A 19794-nucleotide genomic window follows, 5' to 3' on the forward strand; every position below is an offset into this window, starting at 1 on the left:
CTGCACAGTACACATATGCAAAAATGGGTGCCATCATATCAGCCCGTCCTAAATGACTTTCCAATTCTTTCAATGACTAATTCCTCCCATTCTCTGCTTGAATTCTCTTTTTGATTTAAAATGTCCTGAAATTTAGAATATTTCACTATTGTCACTTAAACAAGTTTTATTCTTACAGGGCATACTCATTCTGGGCATCTTGTAAGCACGTGAGGCGGTGCCCTACAATAGAGTGGATACTGGAAGCATTTTAGCCCTGGATCCATATTTTTATATTGCATGGGAAACATGAAAACATTTAGTATTATGGATATCTCTCTTATTGTTCAGAATAGTATTGGCTGAAAGATTTTTGAGCAGTTTTTCCAAAAATAACATTAATGGCCTGTCTTTAGAAAAGGCAAGTAATATCTAATTGGAGGAGCTTCCAACCCCAGCACCCCGAGTAATAAGCTGAATGAAAGAGGCACAGGTACATGTACTTCAGTTCAACGCATTAAAATCAATAGAACTGACAATGGTTGAACAGCAGTACTGGGTACAGTCACGTTGTATGAGAGTACTGCAGTGAAGGGGCCACAGCGCTCCTGACAGAGCCCCTGCCTCCTTGTAATGCTGATCTTTGGGGATTCGGGGTTGGAACCCTGCCAAATATACATTGATTGCCTATCCCAAAGATAGACTCGTAATGTAATATCCTGGAAAACCCATTTAAGTGCCCTGATTGTTACCTACCTATGACCCCAAAGACAATATCAAAATTGTACCTTGCACTATTGCCTTATCATTCAGTGCAGATGTTTAAACTTAAAGCGACCCCTAGTTTTGGGACAAAATTCTGTCCTGGGACTGGAGAGTAGAGGGGTATCTTACTTGTACTTGATCTACTCTTCCTGGTCCCGCTGGTTTAGTACTTCATCTTTGGTTGGCCAGAGTGGCCACTGTCATCTTTAAACTATCTAATAGACACTGCTGCAGCTATGTGAACTGCTATGTTATTGGCTAGAGCTCATCATGTGAGCAGCAGTGGCCAACCACAGAGCAGCTACAGTGCATTGGTATTCCTAATACTACCAATTTGGAGTGGATGCTCTAGTAGTCTAAAGATGGAAGCAGGTGTCTTGGCTTTCTGAAAACAAAACTGGAACCAGCAGAATGAAGGACCAGGAAAAGATGATAAAATACAGGTATGATACCCATCTAGTCCCAGGGCAGAATTTTGTTCCAAAATCAGAGGGTCGCTTTAATTTAGTAATTGGTTTATCGCATGGATACAAGTTATCCGTGTCCACAGGATAGGAGAAAACTTGCTAATCAGTAGGGGTCTGACCCACTGGGAACCCAACCGATCCCGAACACATGGGTCTAGAGCATCTTAGATTGAAGGAAGCAATAGACACATATGCGTGCTGCTCCATTCATTTCAACTGGACCATCAGAAATAGCCAAGTTTAAGCAGTGAAATTAATGTGCAGAGTCCGAGGAGCGCGCCCATAGCTGAGGAGATAGCGGGGTAGAATGAGGCCTTGTCATGGGGCTCTATCATCTCCTCCCCTGGCAGTAGCACGGGACCCGTCCAAGTTACTGCTGGGGGAGGTCACAGGGTAACCCAAGTAGCGGTTTACCTTCAAGATTCTTTTGTCACTCATGACGCCACCGTTCCATCGTCTGCGGTGACTCCAGACGTTGTTAATAAAGAGTCCACACACAGGAATAATGTTTCAGAGCAGAATCGGGAACGGTCGGTTAAGCTCGTTTACTTATGCCAACGATCAACAGTCCAAACAATTTACACAAGCCATCAGGACACCGGTGGAAACAAATTAGTGGTGTGACAGGGAGGAATCATAGGATGACAGTTGAGTCCATGTCCAAGTTATCTGTAGGGTTCTGTTCCCGGCCACTCTCCTTCTTTCTCTCCAGCTCACGTTTAGGGAAGGGCACTCAGCGCTGCATGGCAGCTCCTCTCCCTCTCTCAGTCCTCCAGGTCAATAGCAGAAAGGCCTGGGTGAATTGGGCCCAGGGCAGACACAAGACAATCGCTCAGCCTCTTCCATCCTGGGGCTGCACACAACATAAGGCACAATCTCTCCTACTCAATAGAAGTTCCTTGCTTCCACTCCTAGGCTCTCTCAGACTAACTGGCATAGACTCAGGTTCGGGCTTAGACTCAGTCTCTCTTGGACTCCTGAAAGAAGACTAACTAACTTCCACTCACCTTGCAAACACATACATGGAACAAGGTCACATGACACACAAGATATATTTTCCAGACATAACCTGGACAGTAACCCATTCAGTGCTTCAAAGATGCAATACACATCAAATTCATGTCCATAGAAGACACTGACAATATATAGGCACAAGACAAACACATTCATACTTATGGAGGGGCCCCGTTAACTCTGGGCCACTACAAATGGAGCGGTCATACACATGTATGACTGTCACTGCCTTCATTGCGAGATGCACCGGATCCTCATTCTCTGGATGGAGATCCCGTTGGTTGGACCTCCCAAGTGATCTCCTATTCAGGGGACAACATTTTCATTGGACAACCCCTTGAATGGTTTATAGAATTCATCTTCTGCCATTTCAAATACTGCACATCCTGCCACCGCTTTATCATATAATGTGCTAATAAAACGTATAATGATACAGTTCCTATTCTGCATTGTCCATCACTATGGTCAGGTGATGGTAATTATTAGCTTCTAGTGTCTTTTTCTACCTTTTACAGTATATTCCATTATGTCTTTAGGACGATATCAATGTGTTCCAACATTTTGGATATATTTAAGACCTACCACACTGTAATACTGCAAGAGTTTGGCTACAATGTATGATGGATTCAGGTCCTACATCAGTTTTTTATCATTTTATATTTTTCATAGTGTCCTCTTCTGAAGGTTATATTACAGTATGTACATGTAGAAATGTTGTTTGGCTTTTTAATTGTATTCTGTCATTATTTTGTATAACGATGATGTTTTGTTTAACAGATATACATTGTAAATTGTCTTAAAGAACAAAAATCTTTGATATTTAGTCCAATTGTGTAATACAGTCTATGCATAAAGAAGTTTACTACTATGTTTTTAAAGTATGTAGCATTAAAAAAAACACATTTTGTATCATGGAGATACATTCAGTATTACAACTTTTTTCTTTACAGATACTGTAAAGAAACACTAAAGGTACTCTACATTACAATTTCTCACTCAGAGCTACTTTTGCAATTCTGCAGGCTTCATAACTGAAATCCTTACTGGCTAAATCTCTTGCTTTGGCAATTTTCATTGCCAGCTACTTTATTAGAGACCCCCATCTAGTAGCTCATTGGACCTTCTTTGGTCTTCAGAACCGCAGCAATGCAACATGGCATAGATTCTACTAGGTGTTGAAATCGTTCTGCAGTAATATTGGCCCGCATGGACAGGAAGCTTCTTGTAGTTGTTGCACATTACATGGAGGTGCTGACATGCTCTGACTAGCTGACAGGAAGGGTTCATCAATTCATGCTGCTTGCACCAAATTCTGACCTCCCATCAGCATAGGGGAAATAGAAATCTGGATTTACCTAATCAGCAGATGTTTTCCACTGCTCAGTGATAGAATTATTGCACTCTTTGCCCACTGAAATCTCGCCTTTTAGACAGCATTGATGCTGGAACTGGTTGTTTGCTGTTATAGCCCATCTGCAGTAAGGAACAACACGTTGAGCATTAGGATACGTTAGTTGGATCACGAGCATTGTATTAAGCTGCAGTTTCCTTGACTGTGCACCTCCTGTTCATCAGAATAATTCTTGACATCCTCCTTTGACCCCTTTCAGTGACAAGTTGTTTACATTGACAAGATCCCTTTTCTTTGGATGATCTCCCTGCATCATACTATTCATGGTATATTCTCCATAACTTTGCAGCAGAAAAGTTGGTATTTTTTGTAATTCTATCCTTGGCTAGCATAGCAGCAAGGATCAGGCCTCATTAGAGTTTGCTTCATACACAGAAAACTTGCTTACATGATCTTATGCTGCATTCCAGGTCACGGGTCTAATTTCCATAAAGGGAAACTTCCCTCATGAAAGTGTTAGTGACTCTAATAAAGTGGTCATTCAATGCATATAGCATAAATACTGTACTTTACTCCCCCTGGATAGGGGACCTTCTTTTCTTTCAACTCAGGACTGTGTTTTGCAGTTCCTCAGTTATTCCACTTGGACATTTGTTAATAGTTGGATTATAAATAGAGATGAGCAAGCATACTCGCTAAGGGCAATTGCTTGAGCGAGCATTGTCCTTAGCGAGTACCTGCCCGCTCAAGAGAAAAGGTTCGGCTGCCGGCGTGGGGGAGCGGTGAGTTGTGGCAGTCAGCAGGGGGGAGCGGGGGGGGGGGGGGGAGAGGAAGAGAGAGATCTCCCCTCCGTTCCTCCTCGCTCTCCTCCGCAGCTCCCTGCCCGCCACCGGCAGCTGAACCTTTTCTTCCGAGCGGGCAGGTACTCGCTAAGGGCAATGCTCACTCGAGCAATTGCCCTTAGCGAGTATGCTCGCTCATCACTAATTATAAAGCATCCTATAATGTGGTATACTTTAAACCCAAGTCATTTCTCTATTACTAACCCTGTTACATAATGTACTATTCTATTCCTAGTGTCCCTGGACAGCTTTACAGCCATAGTTAGACCTAATAATGCATATTTATTAGATTTAATCACCAGTATTACATTTCAGGTGTATCCAAAAGTGCCAGGTAGGATTTCTAAAGTAATCTCACACATGGTAGACTTTTTATACATAGACCGTACATTGATGCAGCGTTGTTTACTGATCTGTCTTATATACTCTTTCGCTTGTGTCACAGATATTGTTCTGTTACAATTGAGATGATTTGATGATATAACATAATAAAATTCTATGGAAAATAATCAATGTCTTCACGTCATTTAATGTCTTTATGTATTTATTGAATGCTGGCAAAAAAAGATGCAATGTATTTTAAAGGTGCGCTTCAATAGAACATGTGTGTGTTTTACAAGACAGATGCTACATCCGCTATAAGACTTCCTCCTTTTGTAGACATGGAGGAGCAGGTTGAACTGCAATACTCCGTACTGCAGTTAACAATCCAGTGCTTTTCTTCATTAGCTAATATATTCAACTTTATTCCCTGGACTTGTCTCTAAGCAACACATGACTGTAAATCGCTTTTGTAAAGTACAGTACGGTAGTTATAAATGTACACAGCAAGTTACTACAACTTAAAGGGGTTTTCTGATATATTAAATATTGGTAGCAGTGGGGGTGGAGTGCTGTTTTTTGTTTTTTTTTTACAACTCAATCTCCCCGCTACCGCGCTTTTCCCCCAATGCTGCTGTCATCCTCTGGTCTTCTGTTTACTTGTTCTGCAGCTGTGACCTGTTTTTTTTTCACCCGTGTGACAGCTGTAGTCAATAGGAGGCCAGACAGGGACGTCATCAGTGATGTCCCATAAACCTCCTACAGTAGAAGCCCACATGACCGGCTTATGGGACATCAATGGGTGTTCTGGCCTGGTGACATCACCACTCAAATGCAATGCCACCGGACCGCTGAAACAACAGTCCGGTGCCACGGTGAGCATATTCATTTCATCTAGTTTTGGGCAAAGGGGACCCAAAACTATATAAAAAATATATAAAAAAAATAACTTGGAAAACCTATTTAAACGGGTGTCAAATAAGCAAATGAGAGATGGACAGAGCAGGATAAAAGGATGAAGATCTTGTTTAGTACTGTTTTTTACTTGATTGACTTTAGAATCCCTTAAGGTCCTTGCGTATTGCAAGCCCATCACGTTCTGCTTAATCATTTCATTAGTGCAACGTATCTGTGCAAATATACAGGTGGCATGTTATAGAGCAGGAGGAGCGGAGCAGATTGATATATAGTTTTATGGGGAAAGATTCAGTATAACTTGTATATGTTTACTCTGGGCTTAGGAGTCCAGTGGGCGGTCCCACTCGGTGATTGACAGCTTTCCCTGTATTAGTGTGTATTCACTGATAAGACCTCCCACTGGACTCTTAGGCTCAAAATGAGTACATAATATACCTGTGATACTGAATGTATACTGTATAGTAATCTGCTTAGCTCCTCCTGCTCTATAACATGATATCCACAGATCAGACTGCGTGGTAAACGTGACAGGTTCCTTTTATTGAGGGGGTCCACTTTCTGACAAACTATTCACTATTTGCATAGTAGATTGGGATTGAGCACAGAGAATCATGGTTGGAAAGCCATGATTAGCTGATACATGGAATATCGTGCTATCCTGTTGAATGTAACATTCTCAACTTGTAGTTCGTTGCTGATTAGTTTGGTTATACATTTTACATTTTGCATGATTTTTAACAGCCCAATATGATGATTGGATACAATGAAAGTTGTCAATCACTTTGTGTGTACTGGGGAAGCTGGATCGGCAGGTGTTCTCTGTGAGTCTTGACCGCATTTAAACAGCTTTTTACATCAAAATGCTAAATCAAATAACGGAAAACCTCCCCTAGTATAATCTTCTGACCTAACAATTCTAAAATTAAACAGAAAAAATCTTTGCTTAATTACCATAAATGTGAATATAGTAATAGCTCCTTAAAGGGATTGTCCAGTTGTAAACTAATAATGGCCTACCCTTAGTATTGTCCAGCAATAGTCAATCAGCAGGGTCTGCTGTCCGGGATCCTCATCGATCTGCTGTTCTCAGGGCTGATGCATTGAGCTGATTTCTGCAGAAAGCTCCGTTCCGACTGCTGTTGTCAAGCTTGGTATTACATGCAAGTTTCCCATTCATTTCAATGGAACTTTGCCTGCAACACCAAGCTGGGCCAATGTAGTAAAGAACTGAGCTATCTGCTTTCTTCAGAAATCAGCTCAATGCATAAGAAAACTGACACTGATAGCAGCTGATCGGTGGGGATCCGGGGCAGCAGACGCCTGGTGATCTACCATTGATCACCTTTCCTGTGGATAGGCCTTCAATACTTTACAACTGGTCAACACCTTTAAGACTTAAGTTACCTTTCATTTATGGGTTCTTTGTCCGTTTCCATTTTGGGGTACTGTCTCAAATGCCAAAAATGGCATTGTGACAGAACCCTGGATGGTACCATAGGCTGTAATGCATGACACTCAGTGCCCTAGGTCCAGCACAATTTTCTATCCTCCTAACAAGATGAAAAGGGATGGAAACATTATAAAGCAGAGACAAAAAGGGTCTCCATTTCACACATTAAAGCCTATGGTTTGGTCTAGGATTCCGCAATGGAAACTGGTGATGAAGTCAGAAACTAAATGTAAACTGAGTTGAAGTGATAAAATGTATTATAAATTTGCAACAAAGTTTAGACTTCCAGCTTCTCTTGTAGCAAAGTTTAGATTAAAATGACAACATGCTTTACTGTCATCCAACCCAAGTCCATAAACTGATTTTTTTCCTTAAATATGTTTGACCCAAATAACTGCTCCTGTAGATAGGTATTTTCTGAAGTGTCAGTTATTTCCAGCCTTAGCAACATTGTTTCTAGGCAATAATCACAAAAAAACAACCATTGTGTCAGATTTCAGGATTTGTTCTGTTTTAATGAATTGTAAAATAATGAAACTTTCGACATACAATTGCCCTGGGTTATGTGGACCTTTTTGGGAGTTTTCATTGAGGAGTCCGCCAAAATGGAACATTTCATATTTCATTGCAAAAGCTGTTGCTTGTGGAGTGATCATCACTGCATTTTCATTACCACAAACCTAGACAAGCCATGGATCACTGAATTTAGATGATCGTAGGTTTCAGGAGAACTATGGGGGGGTTGGATCTGGTGCTGCATTATGCCATTTGAACTTCAGATTAGTGCATTTGTCACCAGCAAAGGTGCAACTGATATATTATACTTAGTTTCTATAGATTGAAGGAAGCAGCCCAAAAACGGTAAACTTGGCAAAGTCTTTATTAAACATATGCTTCTGTTTTGTGCTTTCAGTTCCTATGCAGACCAATGCAACACTATGGTTACAGGCTACAAACTGCAGTCTGCAATCACATTTGTTTCTAGCTGTCCCATTCTCCTTGCTAAAGGGAGTCTGAAATCAAAGTCAGACTACACAGTGGATGTTTTGTAGTCTGTCACCATGGAGACACCTAGGTTTGTATAGAAACTGTAGACATAAAACAGTACGATATTTTTAATCATCGCAAATTGTAAAGTTGGTCAATGTTTTTTTTTGTTTGATGTATTGGAATAATCAATAAATTTAAGTAGCAAAGTTGAAAACACTTTTTTAAAGGACATCACTCAGTGTATCTTTTGCTAATAAAACAGTAGCACAGCAGGAATACTGATGTGGGGGAGCAACTAAGCAAATCTTCCTCACAGCTCATACTTCATTAGTAACCATGAAATCGGCATTTTATATTGCCATGTGTTGTATGTAAATGAGGCTAGAACCGTTCAATGGGCAGGCCATTACTAGCGAGTGGTCCTAGGCTTTCCTCAATAGAGGGGTTGTCCGTCATACTTGAGCTATCCATCAAGAGCCTTGGGGAGGGGTTGCGGATTGCTTAATGAGAAGAGTCCAGGACCACTCGCTAGTTATGGACCACCCATTGGACAGTTCTAAGCTTGCATACAGTGCATGGTGATATGAAATGCCAATTTTGGGGTTACTGATGCAGTATGAACAGCGAGGGAGGTTTGTTTAGCCTGTCCCCCATGTCAGCATTCCTGCCGTGCTACTGGATTAGCAGCTGAAGATACACTCACAAATAGAAATTCTCCAGTTTCAGGATAAAATTGTGCCCCAAGAATGGAGGTGGAGGGGAGAAATTACCTGTAGTTGTTCTCCTCTGCTGTCCCTCAAATCCACTGACTCCAAGACCTGTTTTCCGACCTCCAAGATAGCCGATGCAATCTTCAGACTACCTTATTTCCACAGTGCATTGGTAATGTTACAACTAATGCACTATCCCTGTTCTTTGATAGGCCAGAGCTGCTCATGTGATCAGCACTCGCCAATCAGAGAGCAGTGCACAGTGTACATTAAGTAGTCAGAAAATTGCTGCAGCGATCTTTGGTGGTTGAAAAAGGGCCCGAAACTGGCAGATACAGAGGGATAGCAGAGAAAACCCCTCCTGTCCCATTTTGTTGCAAAACCAGAGGATCACTTTAAGGATTTTTTTTACTGCTGTGGTGTATGTATTTTTTATTTTGCATATTGTGTATAGGAGTGTGAGAATATGGAATATTAAAGATACGCCTGTCAGAGAAAAGGTATTCTTTGAAAGCAACGATAATTAATTTATAGTATCCAGGGAAGATGAATTGACTCTACCGTCATCCGTGTTGTTACAATAACAAGCGTAATGAAGCGTGAAAGCAGAAATGACACTTTTTTACTGTCCTGAATGTGACACCTCGTCTGTTTCTGCAGCCTTCAATTTTCACATCTAACCACATTGCTTTGAAGCTGAATCCGGTGACAGAATAAAGAGCCGGTGACTGTGAGGTCCCTGCTGATGTCTCTGCCTATAGAACGTCTGTGTCTTTTGTTATACGCTTTGTGTTCTTGTGGAATATCTCAACATTTTTGCTACAGTACTTTTTATTCTACCGGTTTCACATCACATCGGTTTCTGTTGACCACGTCATACGGGGACTATGTTATCTTTTTGAAGGACAAGTATGTTCTGTTGGGAATCCACAAATTAATTATGTAGCATGGACTTCAATAGCTTACTGCTCACATCAAGTAGGCAAGTAATGACTTGAAGTTACCAGATTATCTTTAAATTGTATGTATAAGCAATAAATAATATGGTATGATGGATCTCAATTACCAATGTAGGTCAACTTTCTGTAGGCCATATCTCTGGAGACATTGGAAATGACTGAATAATATTCTACTGCTAATATCAGTCACGCACCATCTTAAGGTCATCAAGACTTCTGGACTTCTTACCAAGAATCCCATTGATGCATCCTATTCCTATGATGTTTGATTGATAATAAGCTCAATCATGTGAAGGAGATTCTGTGAAGGGAAAAGTGGAAGAGCTGTCCATAGTGAGCAATCAAATACTAACCTATTTTATAGTGGCCCTATGGAAAATGATAACTGCTTGTTGTAAACAACTTTTCTAACAAATTTTAGACTTCAATCCTATTATATCGCATTATGTGTTTTACACCCTGTAAGCGGTATAAAAATATACTCTACTTACAGGAAAGAACATTTCTTTATACTGAACAACTATCGCCCAAATAGTCATTTGATAAAGCAGATCTAAGGCTGCTTTCACACTTGTGCCCAGGATTCCGGTTTCCTGCTCTGTTCGGAGACCAGGAAAGGGGAATCCCTGCAGCCAAATGGGTCAGTCTCAGGACAGAATCGTACAGCACCAAACAGACCCCCTTTACTATTATAGGATCCATTCGGTTTCTGCTCAGCTGTCCGGCCAGTTGATTAATGACCGTCTGATGTTAACAGGTAATTATTGTCTTTCAAGAGCTAGTCAATAGAGATGAGCGAACGTGCTCGTTTAGACCAATTACTAGATTGAGCATCGCTTTTTTCGAGTAACTGCCTAATCGGGCGAAAAGATTCGGGGGATGCCAGGGGTGAGCGGGAGGTTGCGGTGGGGAGTGGGGGGGGGGGAAGAGAGAGAGAGCTTCCCCCTGCTAACCTCCACTCCACCCCGCTGCCCCCTGGCGCCCCCCAAATCTTTTCGCCCGAGTAGGCAGTTACTCGAAAAAAGCGATGCTCTATCGAGTAATTGTCCTAAATGAGCACGTTCACTCATCTCTACTAGTCAACAACTTTGCAAGGAGATGTGTGCATGTTTGGTGTGCGCCTGCCACTGAATGCTGATTGGTTCCTGAAAACACATAAATACATGCAAGTGATCTATGACTAAACAGACCCAGCTGGTCCTCTAAAGAACACTCGCTGGTACACCTTAGACTGGTTTGCCCTACAATGGAGCTCTCGGTGCGCCAGCTTCACAGCAGCAAGTGCTCGTTCAAAGACCACTCTCATGTATATACGTGCGTACAATGGACTCGGCAACCGATGAGTGGGTTCGAGAGGGCCAACATTTCAAATACATGCCCTAACTAGTCACAAATGGTATTTCAGCCCATGTATATGCTCCCAACAATTCATTCAGCGATCACGAAATTGAATAGCAAGTTAACAACCATCGCTCGCTATTTTGATCAACTGTTCAGACGATAGTTGTCCCCTGGAAAGCCACCCTTATTCAGCTTGCTTTAGTCATCCCCCTCTGGAACTAGACTATGCAGTTGTAATGGGGCTCTTGACAAGAAGAAGGACCAGTACAGGCTAATCCTATCTCCTATGTGGGGAAAAAGAGTATAGGAATAGGATCATGTCCTTAATATGTCCTGCAATGAATGGGATGTGTGTGGGAGGATAAGTGCTGAGCTTAACTTTCCAGTCCACTATCTGACCTCTGAAGACATTATGATTTAAGGCTGTACAGCTCCGATGTTGGAAGACATCTGTCGGGGTTCTCTTACTGAATATTGCCAGCCTCTCTGCTGTCGGAGCCTATCCAACGTGTCGCCTCATGCAGTACTGGCTTTAGCCAGCATATAGCGCCATTGTATAACAGCAGAAAAAGAGTAAGCCCCCTAGGAAAACCAGGATACAAATTAGATTGGAAAGGGTTAATGTCCTGTGATGATAGGACCTTGTGCACCACCTGTAGGGCCCCAATACAGTTCTGCTATAAGGTGCTCAACATCCCATATGTATATTAGCATATCAGGGGACTGAACTAAAAAAAACTACAGGCATAATATATATATATATATATATATATATATATATACCTTTCAACAACTTCTGTCGGTAACATAACTGAATACTGAATCCCACTGCTAAGAAAACACATTTTGATTACCTGACGTGGATGAAGCGTGACATGATTTCCAAAAGCTGGTCCCCTATAAACCTGCATCACCTCTACATAAAGGTAACGTGTTATTGCAAAATTCCTCTATTCTGTGGCATAACAGCTCCTAGATTGATATGTTAGCAAATTCCAATATTAAGGCCATCAGCATGAAGTCCAGATGTGTTCTGTTTTTCACGGATTAGCGCACAGAGCTTTTGCGCACACATTGAGCGCGCATTTGTATATATCTCATAGACTTCTATGGGGTCTTTGCTGCGCAAGACACAAAAAGATAGAGTGCGTCCTATTTTTTTTTCACATGCATTTTGTGCCCACGCAAAAAGGGTTATTGAGAACGAATCCATTAACACCAATGGGCTGTATTCTCTGCACATTGTGTGCGTATATTTTGCGCCGTCTGAGGAAGTCTTTAGATTGCAAAAAGAGCTTGCATTTTGCTGGCAGAATCACAGGGAAACAGAAGAAAATTTTCAATTATCAGATCACTTAAACTTGTAAAGCAGGAAAATGCATAAATCGGGAACTTGCTAGATCTTTAATATAAGGCTAGGTGCGCTCACGGTAACAAAATCTACAAATTCACTGGCAGACTTCGCAGTGGATTTTACCCCTATACATTGAAAGGAGTGACATCTGTGGGGGAACATTTGCAACAGAAATCGACATTCTACAGGTTGAAGAATTCTGTAGTACGTGGATGAGATTTGTACTGTAATCTATGCAAAACCGTATGAAAAATCCACAGCATTTCTGGCCTATGTTGATTTACCCTGAAGAATCCCTCATACAGACCTTTGTTTAGCATTTTTAAAGGGGTTTTCCAGGCAATTTTTGGTGCTCAGGCTAGATCATCAATAGCTGATTGGTTGGGGTCCGACTAATCAGCTGGTAAACACAGCATGCACTATTTTTGTGCTCATTTGTGCACCAAGGGTCCCCATAGAAGTCAATGGGGGGCAGGAGTGCAAATGCACACGCAATACGCAAGGAGATGTGTGAAGCACTGAGCAATTCAACTGAAAAAAGAACACATCTGAACCTCACTAGATGAATTATCCATTTACATGTCCAACTGATTTGAAGATGAAGTAGTGTGACTCATCACTCTATAGAACATTATTTCATTGTTCAACTGTCCAATGACGGCGCTCCTTACACCGTTGTAGACGGGCCCATGCATCTTCCCTGAGTGAACTTGGCAGACATTTGCAGGATGATTGGAGGGAAATACCAGCTAAAGTGTATCAGACGATAGTAGAATACATACTACAGAGAGTATCTGATGTCATTGAGGACAAAGGAGCCACACTAAGTATTAATATATGCAAATAAAACCTACTTTTGCTTCTTGTTTAGGTGCCCAATTACATCATGTATGTATGCATTCCATATATAGAGCAAACTATATGAGCACTACCTCCACGCTGCAGCTTGCCACAGGAGGTGGTGAGTTTTCCTTCAATGGAAGTCTTCAAACAGAGGCTAGACAGACATCTATCTGGAATGATTTAATGATCCTGCATTAGGCAGGGGGCTGGACCTGATGACCCTGGAGGTCCCTTCCAACTCTAACATTCTACAGGTCCCAAAATCATTATTCAGGGGCTGAATTGTAACACAGGATGGAAGTCAGAATACAACATATTCATTCAAGTGAATGGGCCTGGTCTATAATACTAGATATAGGCCATGGATAGGAATGGCGCACTATTAATGCCCTTAATGCTAGTCTTCTGCAGGTCTTTTAACAGTAAATTGGAATTTTTGTATACATTCCATTAACCCTTTTCAATCCACTGTCTGATGTCTAAAGACATTATGATTTAGGGACTGTACAGCTCTGATGTTGGAAGACGCCCGTCGGGGTTCTCTTACTGTAGATTGCCAGCCTCTCTGCTGTCGGAGGCTATCCAACGTGTCACCTCATGCAGTATTGGCTTTAGCCAGCAGATAGCGCCGTTGTATAATGGCAGAAAAAGAGTAAGCCCCCTAGGAAAACCAGGATACAAATTGGATTGGAAAGGGTTAAACATTGGGGCAGATCTACATAAATGTGTCTGAAACAGGATGCAACATTGTGAGCCAAAGACTAATCACAAAGACATTAATCTCCTTCATTAGTTTTTCTTATTCAAAGCTTTACTAAAAGTTAAAAGGCTTATGGATAGAGACACAGAAAGGAAAGATTAGGGAATGCTGCGGCCCCATTATGTTTTAATTGTATGTTATTACAGCTCCACAGTGCTTTGCTTGCTTTAATGTCTTTTACTCCGGAAGATGACTATTTGTTGTAGTTGCACTTATCATGTTTAATGCTAAGTATTTCTGCCTCATATATACGAAAATGGTAGTAATGATGTAAAGAGAAAGGCCTTGACATTTTGTTGAAAGTGTTATTTACTGGAGTGGTTTGTGTAGAGTACTTCATTTTCTGCTGTTATGGGTAATAATAATACTTCTATGATTTATCCCTATTCCTACTATTAATGTCATCAGGTTTTAACTGACCGCCGGTAAAGGTTACATGTGCAGGATGGAGTAGAAGAAACATTTACACGGAGGGGAAATTGAAATGACTAACGTAGAATGTTATACAGACTATATAGTTACAGGGGTTGTCTACGCATGTCTCGTATAGCCTTTAGGGACCAGTAGAGGTATAGAGGGTGTAATAGAGGGAAATCCTCTAAATCAATCCATTTTGGGGTACATATAACTTGCTGATTGCTTTTTATTCAATTTTTTCTTGGTGACAGAGGGACCAAAAAAGTGCAGTTCTTGTCTTGTGTATATTTTTCTTGACGGACTTCACCACGCAGGATTAATTATGTGGTATTTGGACTTTTACGGATTCAGCAATATCACTTTTTAAAAGGCTTTTTTTACATTTTCAACACTTTTTATTTTTTTCTAATTGAAAAAAACTTCATTTTACTTATTTTAACATTTCTCTTTAGTTCCCAAGACTGTTTTTGTGATACTCTGAAGTCACTGTGCAGCGAGGAAGGAGGGGGAGCGGATGAGCTGTGACCATCACCTATTGTGAATGGGGATATCTAGATTATCTATATATAGGTGTTACCTTTGGTTGCAATTATGCCTGTGCTGAAAAAGTAATCTCTACAGAACAGTAAGTGACAGACTATTACTAGGCTTAGGGGTTAGTGTAAAAACTGCAAGATTTCAGGATTTTTTAAAGTATAGATTTAAAACAATTTTTTTTAATTACCTAATTGATTGATATAATATGTAATTTTCTGATGACACATTTGTAGTTTGCTAGAATGGGAGGTGATGTTCACAGTGACCATTGTCCCTCTTCTACCTAGCTACACTACAGTGAAACATTGGCGATTGACAATAAGGACTGGTCTCTGCTCTCTGGTGTGATGTCTTAGTGTAGCGTGATACCCCTGGCTGAAGAGAGTCCAGGGCGACAGGAAGGTTAACAGATAACTCACTTTTATTCAGCATCCAGATGATGAATGCTGAAGTCCTTTACAATCCAGTTTTCCAACCCGTCCTGAAGGTGGTTTCTGTAAGTGCTGCCGCCTATTTGCTTCGTACTGCTGAAGTGGGTTTTTCACCACAGCCTTGGAAATCGTTAGCTTGCACTATTCACTTTTTATCCTCTAGAAGACAGATCCAGAAATGGCTGTTAGCAACTGTGAAGATCTGTCCGCTAAACCAGCTGTCTTGCTTACTTTGTACTACACCACTATCTGCTGTCTTCATCTATCTGATGATTCAAGAACATTACAACAGCTTTTATAACCTTTTCTTCTCCCACCTGGAGGCCAATGCTGATTGGCTTAGAGGTAGGAGGCTGTATTATTAAACTGTTCTATCCTTATCTAAACTGAACTCTATGCTAGCCACCACTTTCAAGATAAGACATTTCACAAGATATTCAAGGCACATTTAATGTCATATTTATGCAATTTCCCAGAACTATCAGTACAATTATTTAGTGACACCTCTGTGGCATTACACATTGTCTTTAAGGTTTTTCAGGAGGTAAAAACTCAGAAAATGACAATTCTATACAGAAATGCCTCTAGATAATGACATCAACCAAAAGGAATTGTGAAGAATCGATACAGAAATTGTATTGGAAAATGGTATAACTTTTCACTATAAAAAATAATCGGTTTGCTGAAGCAGTGATAGCCCTTTAATGTATTTAATGAGTGAAATTCAACAGTCATCCACAGTGGAGAAACATATTAAAATTTATTTAAAGGGAACCTGTCACGTTGAACATGGTGTATGATCTTATGGACAGTGAGTGTGGACCCACTGCACCAACCGACCGGTTTGACTTTGGGCTAATCCTGAGGGCGTTATCCTGATGGGTCCCCGGTATTCACCCTTTAACCCCTCTACAGGAATCTGGACTTGGCAGTGAGACACTAAGTAAGCCACTACCTCATGAGTAGTCCTGGTGTGGTTGGCAGCTAACCCTTTGAGGTCAGACACTGGTGCAGAGCACCATGAAACAGTGCATGCTACGGACAGAATCCAGAACAATGTTAGGATAGGCAGAGTGAAATAATACTAAGTAAATTCATGAATCTGGGCAGACACCGAAGACAGGAAAATATTCACCAACACTTGGGCAACGAGGAGGATACTCAGCCCAGCTAAATAGTAGGGTAATAGCCTATTACCCTGCAGCTGGCTAAGAGCACTGGGGAGGATTAAGTCCAGCAGTGCTGATAGAAAGTACACAGCATTTTTATGTAGAAGGAGTAGTGCTACGCCTCTGTCTGCCTGCAATAGCAAGAGAGCGGCAGAGCCGGGTAGCCGACATAACAGATCTATAGGCAGCATATTAAAGAGCAGGTGGAGCAGAGCAGGTCAATATATAATTTTGTGGGAAAAGGTTCAGTTTAAATTGTAATTACCTTCATTTTAACTCCTGCTTACTTTGGGCTTAGGAGTCAAGTGGGCGGTCCTATCAGTGACTGACAGCTATCTCTGTATACACAGTCATGTAAGCAAGGTTCTTAATCATTGAGTGAAGCTGCCTACTGGACCGCTAACCATACAAAGAGCAAGGACTTAAGTGAATAAGATACAAGTTATACTGAATCTTTTCCTACAAATCTAAGTAACAATCAGCTCATCTCCTCCTGCTCTATAACATGATGCAAACAGATCAGAAACCATGTTCATCATGACAGCTTCCCTTCGAACGGGCTGTTTTCTTCAGAAGCCTCCGCAGAGATCCAGTCCAAAATCCCAGACAAAACAGTGTGGCATACTGCACTATGTTGTTCGGTAAAATGATGGGTGGCATGATGGAAGCCATGTTGGGCCTTCATAGTCAACCAGGACCAATGGGCACTGTCAGAGTCTATGTTGTGCCAGAGCTAGCATTTCCGTCATTTTAAGGGCCCATTCCAACGGGCGTATTTGAGTTGCGTCCATGTGCTGTCCAAACGACAGGGCGGTGGGCACTGCATATCCTACTCTCGTCCATGCAAGTCAGTATGGAAAAACGCTTCTTTTAAATAGCCTAATTTGGCTACAGTGGGTCTGTATGTGGTCTGCGAAATACACGGACAGCACACGGATGGGATATATGCCCCTCTGAATGGCCACTAATTCTTCTGCACCTGTGACGGAAGGTAACGATGGAAACAACAAATGCAGGTGTGAACAGAGGTTTAGAAGTTTGTCTCCACTGGATCACTACCTACATCCCGATTCAAGCTTGTCACAGAGAAATATTCATTGATGAAGAACCCCCGATGTGTACGATGTGGACAATTTCTGCAGCAAAGAACATTTTATACTTGTGTAATTGAATCCTTGCAAGAACTATTACATTATTTATAGGGACAAACTTTCAATCATGCAAGAAATTACTTTTTTTGCTAAACGAAAAAAAGCAGAGAAAATAATGTGTTATCTATTTCCTCCAGTTTGGATGTAACTGGTAATATAATAACTTGTATATTTGCTCTTCACAGGGCTCTCAGCACAGTGGCTCCTCTACCTCATTAGCATCCACCAAAGTGTGCAGTTCTATGGATGAGGGTGATGTCTCAGTGGAAGGTAAGATGAGAACTGGTGTAACCTAGTAGGCTATACCACATTATAGTCACGGCTGTACAAGGGGACAAAACGAAACCACTGATCAGTGGTTTTGTTTTCACTATCGGGATTTCTTGTGAATACGTGAAAATATAGGACCTTCCCAATCTTCCCCATACATAGCGAATACATCGTGCGAGCAAGACCTGGCAGATGCTGTCTTCCCACTGTTATTTTTAAACTCCTGCGCTCTGGCACAGAGTTTGAACTGCCGGCGAGGGAGAAGAAATTTCTCTAGTTGAGGCGCAGCAACGCTCAGTAGTTGCGCCAACGGCAGTGTATTTAATCCCTTATGCATAGACACCGCGACATTTTTGTATTTACAATTGCAATACAGATTGGTTAGTGTGAACCATGCCTCAACCATGCAAACAACTTTCAGAAGACATGATAGGCTCGGTCACACCTGCGTCAGTTCAGGGTTTACGTCTCTCCTCTGCTCCATTTATAGAAGAGAGAAACTGAAAGAATGGAAAACAGTGGTTGGAAACGCCATCCTGTGTGTGGCAGGGGAAGGGGGCAAACTGAACATGTGGGCAATGTCTGTGGGGTCAGAGCAAGCAGAGGGCCGCAGCCCCTAGGCTGTATGCATTAAAATACAAGGTCTAAGAAAAGAAAACTTTCTTGCTCTGTAACTAGTGCGGTCGGTAAGGATCCCTTTTTGTGATCTCAGGCCACTCTAAAGGCCCATTTACACAAAATGATTGTTGCTCAAAATTTGCTCAAACCAAGGGCTTATTCACACGGCCGTATGAGTACAACGCTACAAGTCTCTCAGTGTTGTGTTCAGCGCAGCCCCTACGCTGTGCCGGCAGAGATCGCATACCGGCTGTTATAGGCGCTGCACATGCCCGGGATTATGATGTGACATCCGAACAATAGTCCTCAGATAGAACCTATATTACGTGGGTTACAATGGTTGTATGTTAGGAGTTATGCCCCTATTCATTGGATAAGGGATAACTACCTGATCGGTGGGAGTTCGACCGCTGGCAGCTCCACTGATCACCTGAATGGGGGGATCCCATGCCTTCCTGTGTGATTGCAATGAATGGAGCAGTAGTGTGCATGCTCAGCCCCCGCTCCATTCATTCATTGGGGCTGTCAGCAATAGCCAAGTGCTTAAATGAGGCAATTCCGATAATCCCACTGACATGATGGAGCAGTGGACGGGCATGCACATTGCCGCTTCATTCATTGCAGTCACGCAGGGAGATATGGGACCCTCATTCTAGTGATCGGTGGGGACCCCAGTGGCTAAACCTCCATCACCGATCAGGTGGTTATGTCTTATCTTGTGGATATGGGATAACTTGATATTTTTGGAATAGCCTTAAAGAAGCTGCTTTTTTCTTGAATGCCCTTTGTTACAGTTTCCTAAATATATTTTATAACTATGCTTAAATGAAGCACTCCTGCCATCTAGTGGCCGCACTGCGCAATTATTCTCTTTCATGCAGTCCGCTAAAATAGATGATGGATAGATAGATGTGGATAAAGGTGTAGAAGTGGAACATTATCAATACTATGGTGTATTGACCGTCTGTGTTCATTTTTATGTTGTAGATATTATGGATGAAGGCTTCCAGGTACCAGTGTCTATAGCAGAGAGATACAAAGTTGGAAGAACCATAGGGGATGGAAATTTTGCCATAGTGAAAGAGTGTATAGAAAGGTAAGTGTGCTGATTTCTTAGTGGAAGTCATGAAACAATCA

The 19794-nt window shown here is 41.7% G+C and overlaps 1 protein-coding gene across 4 annotated transcripts in view; it reads left to right on the forward strand.

The window, feature by feature from the left end:
• The window catches only part of DCLK1 (doublecortin like kinase 1), a 382755-nt gene that overhangs the window by 293504 nt on the left and 69457 nt on the right, over window positions 1-19794 (forward strand). For 3 of the 4 annotated variants that reach the window (XM_066582756.1, XM_066582763.1, XM_066582771.1), the window contains 2 exons: window positions 17955-18039; window positions 19645-19753. In XM_066582756.1, the coding sequence (XP_066438853.1) occupies window positions 17955-18039; window positions 19645-19753 (194 nt within the window). Of the gene's footprint in view, window positions 1-178; window positions 2971-17954; window positions 18040-19644; window positions 19754-19794 lie in introns of those variants that run through there. The other variant, XM_066582790.1, reaches the window with a different exon arrangement.

This window comes from Eleutherodactylus coqui, chromosome 1 (genome assembly GCF_035609145.1).
Source record: "Eleutherodactylus coqui strain aEleCoq1 chromosome 1, aEleCoq1.hap1, whole genome shotgun sequence".
Taxonomy (NCBI): Eukaryota; Metazoa; Chordata; class Amphibia; order Anura; family Eleutherodactylidae; genus Eleutherodactylus; species Eleutherodactylus coqui.